We start from the raw sequence: 12,557 nt of genomic DNA on the forward strand, positions 1-12,557 counted from the left end.
AAAGATCATTTCACCTTTGACCCCATCCCACCCCTCCCAGCCTCAGTCCCACCAGCTATACCCTCCTGAGTTGTTTTCCTTCCACTTTTCCACACTTTTCTTCCACACATCTTCTCCTGTTCCTGTTTGCCTTTCTTCCATGGCTTGCTCTCTCTTCCTTCATATTTTCCACAATCAAAATTCCAGTTCTGCTTTGAAAAGTGAAATCTCGCGTGTCCAGTGCTTCCTGGGGCTAACTTGGGCGTGTCTGAGAACTCCAGACTCGGTCTCTTTTGGTGTCTGTTTGATTTTATACTTTAATAAATGTTTTGGATCCTCCTTCATGAGAAATAGCCCAAGAGAGCTTGACTGTCCCTCTGTTCCCATTCCAGGGCTAGTCTGTGGCCTTGGGCACAGGTATGTGTGTGATAGGAAGGCTTTTGGATACACCACATGAGTCACCTTTTGGAAGGCCCCAGCGAGGTGCCAGGACCACAGAGGTTTGCTGCCCACCCGGGGTTCCAGGATAGTCACTGAACAGAGTAGTGGGAGAGGCTGGCTGGGTCCCCCTCCCTATTCTGTTAGCCTCAGCCTCCAGCCATCTTCACCTATATGGGGACTCGAGTATGGAAACAGAACAGCGGCCCAAGAGGTCCACTCATCTGCTGGCTCCATGGTCCTCCCAGCTTGGCTTGTAGTCACAGACCCATATTCTATGACTACTGCATTCTCATCTCTACATTCGCCACGGCTAGAAAAGGCACAGCCAAAAACGGCAGCTGCAGAGTAATAGTTTCTTGAGATCTTCCCCTGCAGCGTGATGTCATTGAAAGCATATAGGATTTTGAATCCCAAACCCATCCTGGCTGTATGACCTTAGGCAAGGTGCTTATATCCTGGAACTGTCTGTACAATGGGAATAATAATTTATGCCACTCAGGGTTTATTGATATAAAAATCCAGTGAGTTCAATAAGAATCCGGAGTTTAAATATCTAAATTTTGTAAATTTTTCAACCATGCTGTTTGCTGAGCCATAGAAATTCAACTGTAAAGGAAGAGGCGTGACCATTATCCTTTGTGTGGCATAGAAGATTATGTCACATAGAATTTGGACAAGGGGAAGGGCTTAACTTTATTATAGAAAATACCCTCGGTGTTTGCAGAGAGCCTGGCTGGGGGCATCCTGGCACCCCTTTCCCAACTGTGCTGTCCCCAACTGTAATTGAAGGGCACTGTGCCACGTTTCTGAAAATTCCAACATGTTCCTCTTGCAGTTAGCAACAAGACTGATGGAGAAGCCAGTCCCTTGAAGGAGGAAGATATCAAAGAGGAGGAAGAGGAGGTAGAGAAGAAGAAGAAGAAAGAGAAGCGTGAGACAGGCAAAGCCATGGTGCCCCACAGCTCCATGTTCATCTTCAGCACCACCAACCCGTGAGACACTTTCCAGTGCTACCCCTTTGGCATGAGGGCAGATAACCTGGGTTTGAGCCAGAGTGATAGGAGGAGGGATGCGAGCCTTCCTAGTAGAAGGTGACCAGACATAGAAGCATCCAGGATCCAATAGGTGAGGTCAGCCGTTAAGTCAACAGCCTCTGAACTCTGTGCCCACAGTCTACAGAGTAACTGAAGACGGGAGAGATGTCATGAGAAAAGAACCCCTTCACCCATTCTTTGGTCAGTAAGTGGTGTGGAGGGAAGAAGGATATTTACTTGAGGTGTCACCAAACATCCCAAAAGAGAGCAGAGCTGAGACCATAGATCCTAGAATGACCACATCATCCACAGGAGTTTCAGTGGGCATGCTCTCAAAGCAGAGCTTGGTGAATGAGATGAGGTTGTCAGGGAAAAGTCTAGAAGGTCAGGTTCAGGAAGGATAGGATTTGGAAGAAACAACTGCCTTCTGCCCTGGAAGTGACATGCAGATCATCTTCTGAGACTAGGAGGACACAGAAACCTTTAAAGGGCACACGGGTGGCAGGGTTCAGGTGGGACTCTGGGATGGGAGGAACCCAGGTTAAGCCGTCAGTCATCGTAAGGCTGGAAAGTAGAATATAGGATATACTTCCATCCCAATAGCCTGTGAAAACCAATTGCTGTTCTTATCAGGAATTTTAATTAGAATCAAGGCCTGTTTTTGTATCTTGGTTCCTTATAGTTTTCTGGGCAGGTCCCAGCTACACAGGGGAGAAGACCCTAAGATGCAGTGAAGGGCACTCCCTGGCTCCCTGAGATTGTGTTGTGTAGCCTGATGCCATTTGCTCCTGTGGCTGTTTGCTTGCGGATGATGTGTCTCCTCTTGTGTGTTCAGCCTCTAAGCAATCTGATTACCTTCCTCCACTGGGGCTGATAATGAAGGGTGGTGCCTGAGAAATTAAGTTGCTCTCCCTGGCGGCAGCTTCTGAAGAGGGCCTGGCTGTGTGGAAGAGGTCAGGGTTGGGTGGAAGGAGTAAGAGGGATAGGGAGGGGAGAGACAAGTGCCCAACTCAGTGAGGCCAGCTCAGCAAGTCTCATCTGCCCCACAGGATCCGGAGGGCCTGCCATTACATTGTGAACCTGCGCTACTTTGAGATGTGCATCCTCCTGGTGATCGCAGCCAGCAGCATTGCCCTGGCTGCGGAGGACCCTGTTCTGACCAACTCGGAGCGCAACAAAGTAGGTTACGGGGGCCATTTGCTGATCTCTGTGGTTCTCTGGGACCTGCCCCATCCCTACTCCTCTCCTCCAGCTGCAATTGGAGGGGAGCCAAGATTGGCAGGAAGGTTGCTGGGGAATGAGAAAACATGGAGAAATTTCCCACTCCTATTTCTCAGAAGTATCACCATTCCAGAGAAGCCCCTCACAATCCCCCAACCATACTGTATGCCTTTATGCTGCAGCTGTGGGTCTTCACCCAGAACCAGCCAGGGCTTGAGAGGGGCTCTGCAGCTACCTGCAGGCTCAGGGGGATCTGACAGAGCCTAGACTGATGCACGCACAAAGCGTGAGCTACAGCTTTATCACAGGGTGTTGAGACATCCCTGGAATCCCACAAGTGTATGTCAGGAGATCTGAGGGTGGCAAGGAGGGGAGGGACTGTTGGTGATTCCAGATCCGAAACCAGAACTGGAGCAAGTTTTGTGGGAGAAATTCAGACCCAAAATATTAAGTTCTGGCCAAGGAGAGGAAATGGTCAAGGACTGGCCACTGGGCCACATGGCTCCAGCAGGCTTCAGGGCCCTCTCATCCCTTCCTCCACCTCAATTCAACTAGTGGTTGTAATTCCACACACCTTTGTTCTTAGGGGGAGTGGTGGGAGCCAGGGTGGTTGTGCAGGATGGAAGCGTGTATGTACCTTGGTGGCCTGTGTGCTCCTCTTACCTCTCCCTGTGTCTTACAGGTCCTGAGGTATTTCGATTATGTGTTCACGGGTGTGTTCACCTTTGAAATGGTTATAAAGGTAAAAATCCTCCTGAGAAAACCGGGGCTCCAGGGTTTGGATGGGTCGCCTGTCTGCTCCTTGAGTTTAGGGTCTTTCCCCAATGGTGCCCTACAGTAGCTCATGACAGAGCCTCGGGAGAGTCTTTGCTGTTTCCTCCACTCACCTCTGAATCCTGTGTCAGTGAGACATACCTATGTAGCTGTCTTTGGGCTGAACAAACCTGTACATGTGGCCCGAGTAGTGGGAAGACTGTGTAGACAGGTGAACTTGGGTGAACTCTCCCCTCTGCCCAATGTACTTCCTAGATTGAGCCTGGGCAGGTGCCAAGGCATAGGGTCAGGTAGAGGTGAGACTTCCTGGACTCCGTCCAATCCTAGGTGTACTCCCTTCAATCACCATGATATCCCCCACCCCCACATGCCTATCTTGTTCCCAGTCTCTCCTCTGGGTTTTACCCACCTGTGCATATGTGGCAAGAACAGGAATCTAGTTCCACCCCATGTGGCTAAGAGAAAGGAGCTTCAGCGATCACCATTACCTGGAGCGAGCCTGTTGGACACCCACTCTTGCTCCTCAGGTCTCAGGGTAGGGTTGGTTGAGGAGATGGTGGCAGTAGAGGTGCTGCCATGATGAGCCAAAGCTCACGACGGTCATCCGCCCTTGCTGAGCTCACCTGTGGTTGTTTATACCCTTGTCCTGCAGATGATAGACCAGGGCTTGATCCTGCAGGATGGGTCCTATTTCCGAGACCTCTGGAACATCTTGGACTTTGTGGTGGTGGTTGGTGCATTGGTGGCCTTTGCTCTGGCGTAAGTGGCTCGATTCCTATTTTGTTCCCTTTTCTTCCCCCTCTTCCTGGAGACTCTGGTTGATTCAGGGCCTTCTCCGTGGCCAGCCTGAGAAATGAAACAGTGGGTCCAAATAGTGCTGCCCCAGGAATCTGCTTACCACTTGTCCTCCACCGACCTCCTAAGGGCTTCACAGCTTCAGCTCATGTGACCTAAATGCTCCTGCCTCCCCTGTCCTGCCAGAAAGCATCAGGAGGCAGAAGTCGGAGGCCCCAGCACAGGAGGAGCTCGGGGTGTTGGCAATGCCTCCATGCACCTAGAAGCAGACCCAAGGACAGCAGATGTGTCTTTTCATTCTTTAGTCTATCAAAGGAACAGCTCGAAAGAAGGATGCAGAGGGAGAGCAGTTCGTGTTTCCAGAGTCCTGTGCACAGGGAGGTTTTTGCCCTTAAGTAGGGGTAACCAAGAACTAGTGCAGGGACATAAAGATCATATGGATATGTTTCATCTCCAGACATCACGACTTTCCAAACCCTCCTGTCTACACACTTAAGAAGATGGTCTTAAGCCATTCAGGTGACTAAACCATGTTCATTTCATTTGGGGGACTTTCTCCCCCACACACATTATTACTACTGTAGCAGGTTTTCAATCATATTCTCATATTTCCTGAGGAACTCAGCCAATGGAGGGGCTCTCCTAGCCCTCTACTATCCCTGTTCTAGCTAAGAAATAGGGATACTGTTGGGGCATTTTGGAAACCAGGTATTGGGAAGGCCCCAGCAGGACTGATGACAGCCTCTGAGCTCTGTCCATACCTTGTCCTATGGAGAGCAGCTTTTGTCTCTTCCGGGTGACACAGTAGAATTCCCTGAGCCATCCTTCCAGCCTCTTTAAGTAGGAGCCACCCCTTCTAAGCAAGGTGAGATCCACATTATTTCTGATGAAACAGAAGGAAGCTCAGCAGCATGAGGAAAGGGACAAGGTGTCTCCGTAGGTTTCCTCTTTGCAGGTCTAAGCTGTTAGGAGGTCAGTCATCCCTCTTCCCTGCAAACACCGCCAGCCTCCATTCCTTATCCATCCTGGCAGGACAAAAAAGGTGGGGTAAAGCTCAGAAGCAATGCTTCCCAAGTAGGTGCACTCTGTCTGCAGGAGAGGGGAGAGCTCCCCAGATGTGCTAAGAGTCGAAGCTCATCCAGAACCAGAAAGGACTGCTGCAGCAGCCACTGAGACCCTCCAAAAGAGAGCGTGGTTGAGTATGACTCTGAGATTGGCCGGCGGTCAGGATAAGTCTGGTGTGCCTTGTCGCCTCGTGCTCTAGTGTAGTAACCCCATTGGACTTGGGTGGAATTGCCTTTCCCCTCCCAAACTTTAATTAGACACACATGAACTGCTCCCAAGGAAATTTCACACAAGTATCACAGGTTCTCCCAGCAGTGTCAAAACGCCCAGATCTTCCTTGTCTCTCTTGGGAAGATGTGTTAGTCTACCTTTGTCCTAAGGTAGCCCACCTTATTTTTGATTAGAGATAAATAAAATATTACCCTTGAGTTCTCAAAAGGTCAAGTTACCTTCTAATTCTATCAGTTCATTTGCATGCATTATTCCCCATGTAATTCTCTCATTTTGACTCGGTAGAATAGTTTGTCTTTGGATAAAGGGTGAAAAGAGAGCAGCTACAGGAAAGAACTCGAAGGAACTTGAGGAAGAATAGTGTTCACTGGGGTGGCGGGAAGGGTGTGGGCTGTGGAGTCGGGCAGAGCCTAGTTTAAAGATCAGCCCCTCTCCCTTCCAGCTGTGTGTCCTTGAACCACACCAAAAATATTAATCCTCCCAACCTCAGTTATCCCAAAAATGGAGACAAGATGTGTAAAGTGTTTAGCACAGGGCCTGGCAGTGTGAGTGATCAATAAACATTAATTCTCTGCTTTATCCTTCTAACTCACTTCCTGCCATGAAGCGTGAATATAGGAGCGATGTATGTGATGGTGCATAATGCATGTAGATAGTTGAAGACGGACTTGGGCCAGTCCAAGAACTGTGTGACTGTTTCTCACCCATCCGCCCCCACCGGTGTCCGTGAGCCTGGTAACCAGGCAGGTGTGTCGGTGCCCAGGGGCGGCAGGTTAGAGGTGCAATTTAGAAGTTCCTGTGTGCTTTCCCTCTGCACAGTCCAGCTGTCTTTCCTCGGGCTCAGAGTGACAACAATGTGCTGTGGGCCTGTCATCTGTCTTGTTCTTTCTCTGTGCTCTTTGAAACGTGGCAGTGGTGGCTTTAGTGCTGGTGGCAGGGGAAGCCTTAACAGCCCTGGACCTGAAGGCTCTCTCTTGGTCCTCAGACCAGGTACAGTGCAGAGAACTGCAGAAAGCCCCTGGGTTGGGGTCCCTGCTTATGTGATGGATTGACAGTGATGATCCATCACTTGCTTTTAGTGATGTTACTTCTCGAACTTTCTCTTCATTTCTCCCCAAAATGCCGCTGGTCTTGCCCACCCTTCTCCATACACTCTGTCATCATCCTTCCAAGCTTGCCATGCCTAGTCCCTCTCCCTTTTCTTTGCCCATGAATCAGGCCCCCTGCTCTTCCCTCTTCTGGTTTTTATCACATTTGCTGAAGTCCAGGTAATGCTTTCTCTCACCCATATGCCCATGCTTCCTAACTCTGCTCCTTCCCCTTCTCATTAAGGGCACCAGAGAATTCAGCTCTACTATCACATTGGTAGGGTTAGCAGGAGTCCCACTTGTCAGCATCTTGAAGGCATGGTCTGGGGAAGAGAGCCTGTGTCCCCCAGCATCAGGGGGTCAGGCCAGCAGGAAGCCAACCGTGGGTTGTCAGTCTCTCTCCTTGTGGTTGTATGACTTTGATCCTCATTGCCCATAGATTTGCCCCACAGAATGTCCACCATTCAGATAACTTTATTCCTGTCCTGGTTTCTTTGTATCCTCCTTGAAATTGAATCTTGCCTTGCTGAGGCTTCTGCAAAGGATATTGCTCAGTCCGTTTGAACAACTGATGGAGGTTGCCATGGTAGCACCATTATGTGGCTCCTCAGAAACCAGAGGTGATTTGGCATCCCTTCCACCAATGCCAGCCAGACCCTTCTCAGAACCCAGTCTGACTCACAAGAGCAGTGTCCCTCACCAAGGGGAGGGAATAGCCTCCAGCTGAATTCTCAAAGAAAGCTGCACTCTCCACCAAGTCAGTCCTGTTGCAGAGATCTGCACCTGCCGTCACGTGCTTCCTAAAGCTTATGTGTTATGTATGTAGTTGCTGGAGAGAGGTCACTGTTCTCTGTAGCCACATACATACTAAATGAATTCTTTATAATGTAAACCTGCCAAATTCCATTTGGAAACTTGACTGACTTTTGATGAGAAGAGGGAGGGGATTTGTTATCAGCATGCACATACCAGTGGATAGGAAAATCAACAGAAAGATACCCACTTTGCATCTCTTCTGTTCTTCTCAGTCCACTTTTACATTATAAAGCATTTATAAGAACACTCGGGTCTCCTCCTAAGCCCAGAGTCTCTGTAGGGAGGTGGGCAGGTTTTGGCAGGGGTTGGGAAGAGCTCTCCCTAATTCCACTGCCCTCACAACACCCCACTTTCTGGGCCATATGGAGACACGTAGTGTTTGCCAACTATAAATGTCCCCAGCTATGCCTTTTCCTCTTTGAGGTTTCAAGAAAAGTCTGGTGAGTGGCTGGGTCTATGAAACCTTTGTCTTTTATTTTTTTTCTGAAAAGGGGGGATTCTTCTGTGTGGTGATTTTTTTTTTTTCTACTGAAGAACCAGATACTGCTTCCCTTAATTTCCTGAAACCCTGTTGCCATCGCTTCTACCTCCTGGCCTCCTGGGTGGGAAGGTGGAGATGGTTACGGCCTTGGCATTTCTGGGTACTGCATATCAGGGTGCATTCTTGCACTTCAGGGCACCTCACCCCACCCCAAGGCAGCTGCCTGTGGGATAGGTCACGTGACTACCGTGCAGGTTGTCTTCTTGAGCCTTACAGGACCCTGCATGGTGAAGGTGCTATGTCCACGTGACTCATGTCTTCCAGGTTTATGAAGGAAGAGGTGCAGGCAGGTAGATAAGGACAGCATCTTAGAGGGGAAGTGCTAGAGAGGCCTGGAATGCCTTGTTTGGGGGACCTTCACCTTCCATTTCCACTGTTCCATGGGATGTCACTTGGCTTGTTCAACTCACATGGGCAGGTGAGCTGTCCTAGGTTCCATTCTCAGTAGTAAGCTCACAGCTGTGATTGCTTGTTGGCACAGATGTTTTAACAGAAACAGGACTGGCGACTCTGCTCCTCCTTCCTCCCCCACCTTGGGACTTACTCTGCACGTGCATCAGTCGGTCACGTGGGCTCTCTGGCTGCTGATGCCAAAGCTTCCCATGGCTGTTTGCTGTTGTGGCAGGGCAAGAGGTGAGGTCAGGACTCCTTGGCACACCAGGGGATCTGGCTCACAGCCGCACTTGGCCTTTCATTATTCAGTCCTTGGCCAGAAACAAAAACATGAGTCAATCTGCCTCTTGATGCCAGAAGGAACTGGAGTTCCCACATTAGCTTTTATTACATTCTTTTCATTCAAGTGTGTCACTTTCCTGACACTTGACATTCTGCCCTCATCGCTAAGATGCAGAAGGTCTCTCGAATGCATTCAGAACTAGCCATGGCGGCAGAGCTGCTTCCAAATTCATTTAGTGAAACACAGGCACAGGGGATTCCAGATTTGGAAGGTCCCGATGCAGCCACGTGACATGCTCTTCTGTTCTGGTTTTTGTGGGGGTTTGTGATTTTGATGGTGAGAATGTGCACGCCCAAGAGAGGAGTGAATGATACTCAGAATCAAGATGAGTAGAGCTCATGCATGGTGAGTATATAGGGACAAGAGAGCAAATTTTTCACTGGCGGTCATGCTCCTATTCTCCTGTCTATGTATAAGGCAGCCCCCCCCCCTGCCCCCGCAAACTTCAAGCTTTTTCCGGGGAACTTCCTTCTTGACAGCCCCTGCTCATAGAACTGAAAGGGGAGTCTCCCAAAGGAAACTGACTACACATTCATTTTGTAGGGGGAGAAAGGTGGACAAAGTCCTAGCTCATGCAAAGAGGACCCATTTACCACAGAGCCAGACGGGCCATTCAGTTCCCCCATTATGGAAGAGAATGAAGGTTTAAAATTGAATTTAGGCATCAGGTAGCCCATTAACTGTGGATTTAGGACACCGGCTGAAAAGGAATTGAAAATTTCCAACAGTGAGCACATAGAATATTGTTCCTTGAGACTCCAGTGTTACGAGTCACCTCGAGAGTAACTTCATCTAGCTTTGTGCCCAGGCAGGGACTCTAAAGGTGATCAGTGCCATGGATTCTTGGGGTGCCCAATGCTACGTTACATCCTAAATGCTTTAAATGGTTTGGGTGAGACAAAATAGAAGCCACACTGAGGGACTGCCTGAGAGGACATCAGTTCCTAGTCTACCTGCTGTTGGCACCAATCCTCAGCAAGTATGCTTCTTGTGAACACTGGAAAATGTGTTATCTATTGCATGCAATGTTGGTGCTGCTGAGGAGACCTCTTTAGAATTTCACCTTCAGACCTTTATATTCTAGGCACAAATGCCCAGAGCACAATCTGGGAGATGGTTGATTATAAACAACATTGCAATCTGTGGCTCCAGAACCAGACAAAATGAAATGGTCCAATCAGGGACCACAGCTTTATTCACATGGTACCCAGCAACTGATCTAACTAGACCTAGATACAAAAGGTGAGGCTTCACTGCCAATGGGAAGAGCCCAGGCCTGCAGGATTAGTGGAAACCCATCACAGTGCCCCCCAGATTTAAAAGTAGGTTTTAGAGTAATTTGGGACAGAAGACTTCGCAAGGGGACTCGAGAAATATCAGCCCATATCATGTGACCAGCCAGCCATCTGCTTAATCCACACCCATAGGGGCACAGCATAGCACTGAATATTAGTCTCCATCTGGGAGAATATATTAGCTGGACTTCAACTGACAAAACATTCCTTGAAAGATCAGCAGATGGGGGGTCTTTGGGTATGTTTAGAATACAAAGACTTAGAAGAAATACAAATCAGGTCACTGTTCACCAGACTAAATAACAAAACTCCTAGGAGACAGATGCTTCGCTGCCTCCTGCTGCTTCTCAGCACTTGGACAAAAATACATTCCAGTTGGAGTATTGCGATGTGTACTGCAGAGGAGAAAGTTTGCAAAAGGCTCATGAGTATGTGTGAGAAGCTGCTTGAAGTCCACGTGCAGGAAGGACGGGATTATGCACAAGGCACTGGGCATGGAGCTAGTTCTCTAGGTACAGAACAAAGATGAGAAGGTAACATTGAAATTAAGGTTCTTGGGTGGCCCCAAGAAATTGAGGCATGGGCCAGAAAGAGAAATAATTTCCAGTGGTAGCAACTAAGCAGTAATAAGGTCAAAGTGCTGAATTTAGATTCTTCACTCAAGTAGTGAGCTGGCCTTACGCAAGGTCTAGTGAGACAGGCATTGCCAGTGTAGAAAGGAAAAATTCCTTCCCATTTCCATGAGCACTTTATCACATGACAGTCTTCCCTTACAGGTAAGAAATGAATTTCTGGGAGCTTGACTAGTTTGCCTCTTTGGACTAGCGAATAGCAAAGCTGCTTCTTAAGCAACCTCGGTGTGCCAATTTAGAATTTAGTGTTTTCTCCATTGTACTAAGCTCTCTTCTGCCATGATGTTCTGGTGAGTGAGTTTCAACCACTAATCCTTGGAAACTCGGAGCAGTGGCTTGGTATTGCTTTCTCCTCAGCTGCCCCATCCTGTCTAGACCTGCAGGCCAGATGGAGAAGAGCATCCATGAGCTTGTCCATCTTGATGTTTCATCTGTCACTATTTCTTCCTGTGAACAGAATCTAGTCTCATTAAGGGGAGTAAGATAGCTTTAGTGTTTGAGCTCAGAAATGGCTGGTTCCTTTTCCTGTGCCCTTCTTTGATTAAACCCTCCAATATTTCCCATTTGAAAGGTGTCATTACATCACACAGAGCTTAGGTTTGAGTCAGGAAGCTTAGGCCTGAATCCTAGCACTATTAATTATTAGCTGTCTTAACGCTCTGAACTACTTTATTGTAAATATAAATTTAAAATTACTATCTTTTTGTCCTATGAGAATTAAATAAGATAAAATATATTTAATGTTTGAAACAGTACCAAACACTTAAGTTGTATAATAAATGATAGTTATTATTGCCTACCAAATTGTAGTCCCAATTCTTTAGCAAGACACTTGAGGCCCCTCCCAGCATGACCCTTCCTCCTGTCTCACACTCCTGCAAGCTCAGCCCTTCCCAGGATTAGAGATTCCTGCAGATCCCTGTGTTCGTGCTTCCTGGACTCATGGAGGAAGCCTTGACACTTAGAGTGAAGGGCTCTTCAGATCCTGATGTCCCACTCTGCCCCATGGAAGAAGAGTGAGTTCTTAGCAGAAATCAATTTAAGTGTGTGTGTCCTTGGAGAAAAGGAGCTGGGAACCAGAGAACAAGATGACAGTGAATGACAAATGATTACACATGACAGATCTGGAGGGCAACTTGACAACTGAGCTGGAAATTTCTTGTCTTTTCTGATGAGACATAAGAGAAATGTTGTTGTTTGTTTCCCCCCCCTCTTCTGGAGAGCAGCCAGGAACTTACTAGATAAGTAGGAAATAAGTGTTAAAATGTGTGTCCCCACTGAGTCCCAATTTAGGTGGTATCAGTACATCCTAGTATGTGGCATTATCCTCAAATCTTATCATTAGAGTCAATTATTAAACCTGTCAAAATTCCATTAATTACTAGGCAATATGAAAAATTATAGTATTATCAAATTATTATTTAGGTGACTCATAACACATGAATTATTTCTTAAAGAGTATGCTTCAATTAAAGTGCTCAAAGAGTTTGTTCTCTTAGCTGGGTGAAACACCTCCATTGCAACTTGTTGGCTTCCATAATGGATTTCGAAGAGGTGCTTTAGTTTAGTCCATGTGTAAATTATATTTTAATTAATGAAAAAATGTTGAGGCTTTTCATGACTCTGGCTTTGTTATCTAGCCAATATGGTACTATTCCAATGGCAATTCTCAAGTTGGTGCTAACCCTATCTTAACAAAAGACAGGATGCAAGTATGTTTTCTATAGCATTCAAAATCATAGCTGTTTTTTTTTTAATTTGTTTTTTGCTGGGGATTGAACCTAGGGCTTCACACACTACAAAATCATTGCTTTTCAGTGGCTGTTCTGTAGTAAGAGACATTTGAAAGCTGTGCAGAGCAATGATAATCTTTATTTCTCTCTTGCCCATGTTTGCTGCTCCTGATTAA

The 12,557-nt window shown here is 47.4% G+C and overlaps 1 protein-coding gene across 11 annotated transcripts in view; it reads left to right on the forward strand.

Moving 5' to 3' along the window:
* The window catches only part of Cacna1e (calcium voltage-gated channel subunit alpha1 E), a 444,235-nt gene that overhangs the window by 370,370 nt on the left and 61,308 nt on the right, over positions 1-12,557 (forward strand). For all 11 annotated transcript variants that reach the window (XM_078022436.1, XM_078022437.1, XM_078022439.1 and 8 more), the window contains 4 exons: positions 1,256-1,412; positions 2,504-2,633; positions 3,358-3,417; positions 4,102-4,208. In XM_078022436.1, coding sequence (XP_077878562.1) covers positions 1,256-1,412; positions 2,504-2,633; positions 3,358-3,417; positions 4,102-4,208 — 454 coding nt within the window. The remainder of the gene's footprint in view (positions 1-1,255; positions 1,413-2,503; positions 2,634-3,357; positions 3,418-4,101; positions 4,209-12,557) is intronic.

The sequence above is a fragment of the Ictidomys tridecemlineatus genome, chromosome 10 (genome assembly GCF_052094955.1).
Source record: "Ictidomys tridecemlineatus isolate mIctTri1 chromosome 10, mIctTri1.hap1, whole genome shotgun sequence".
NCBI lineage: Eukaryota > Metazoa > Chordata > Mammalia > Rodentia > Sciuridae > Ictidomys > Ictidomys tridecemlineatus.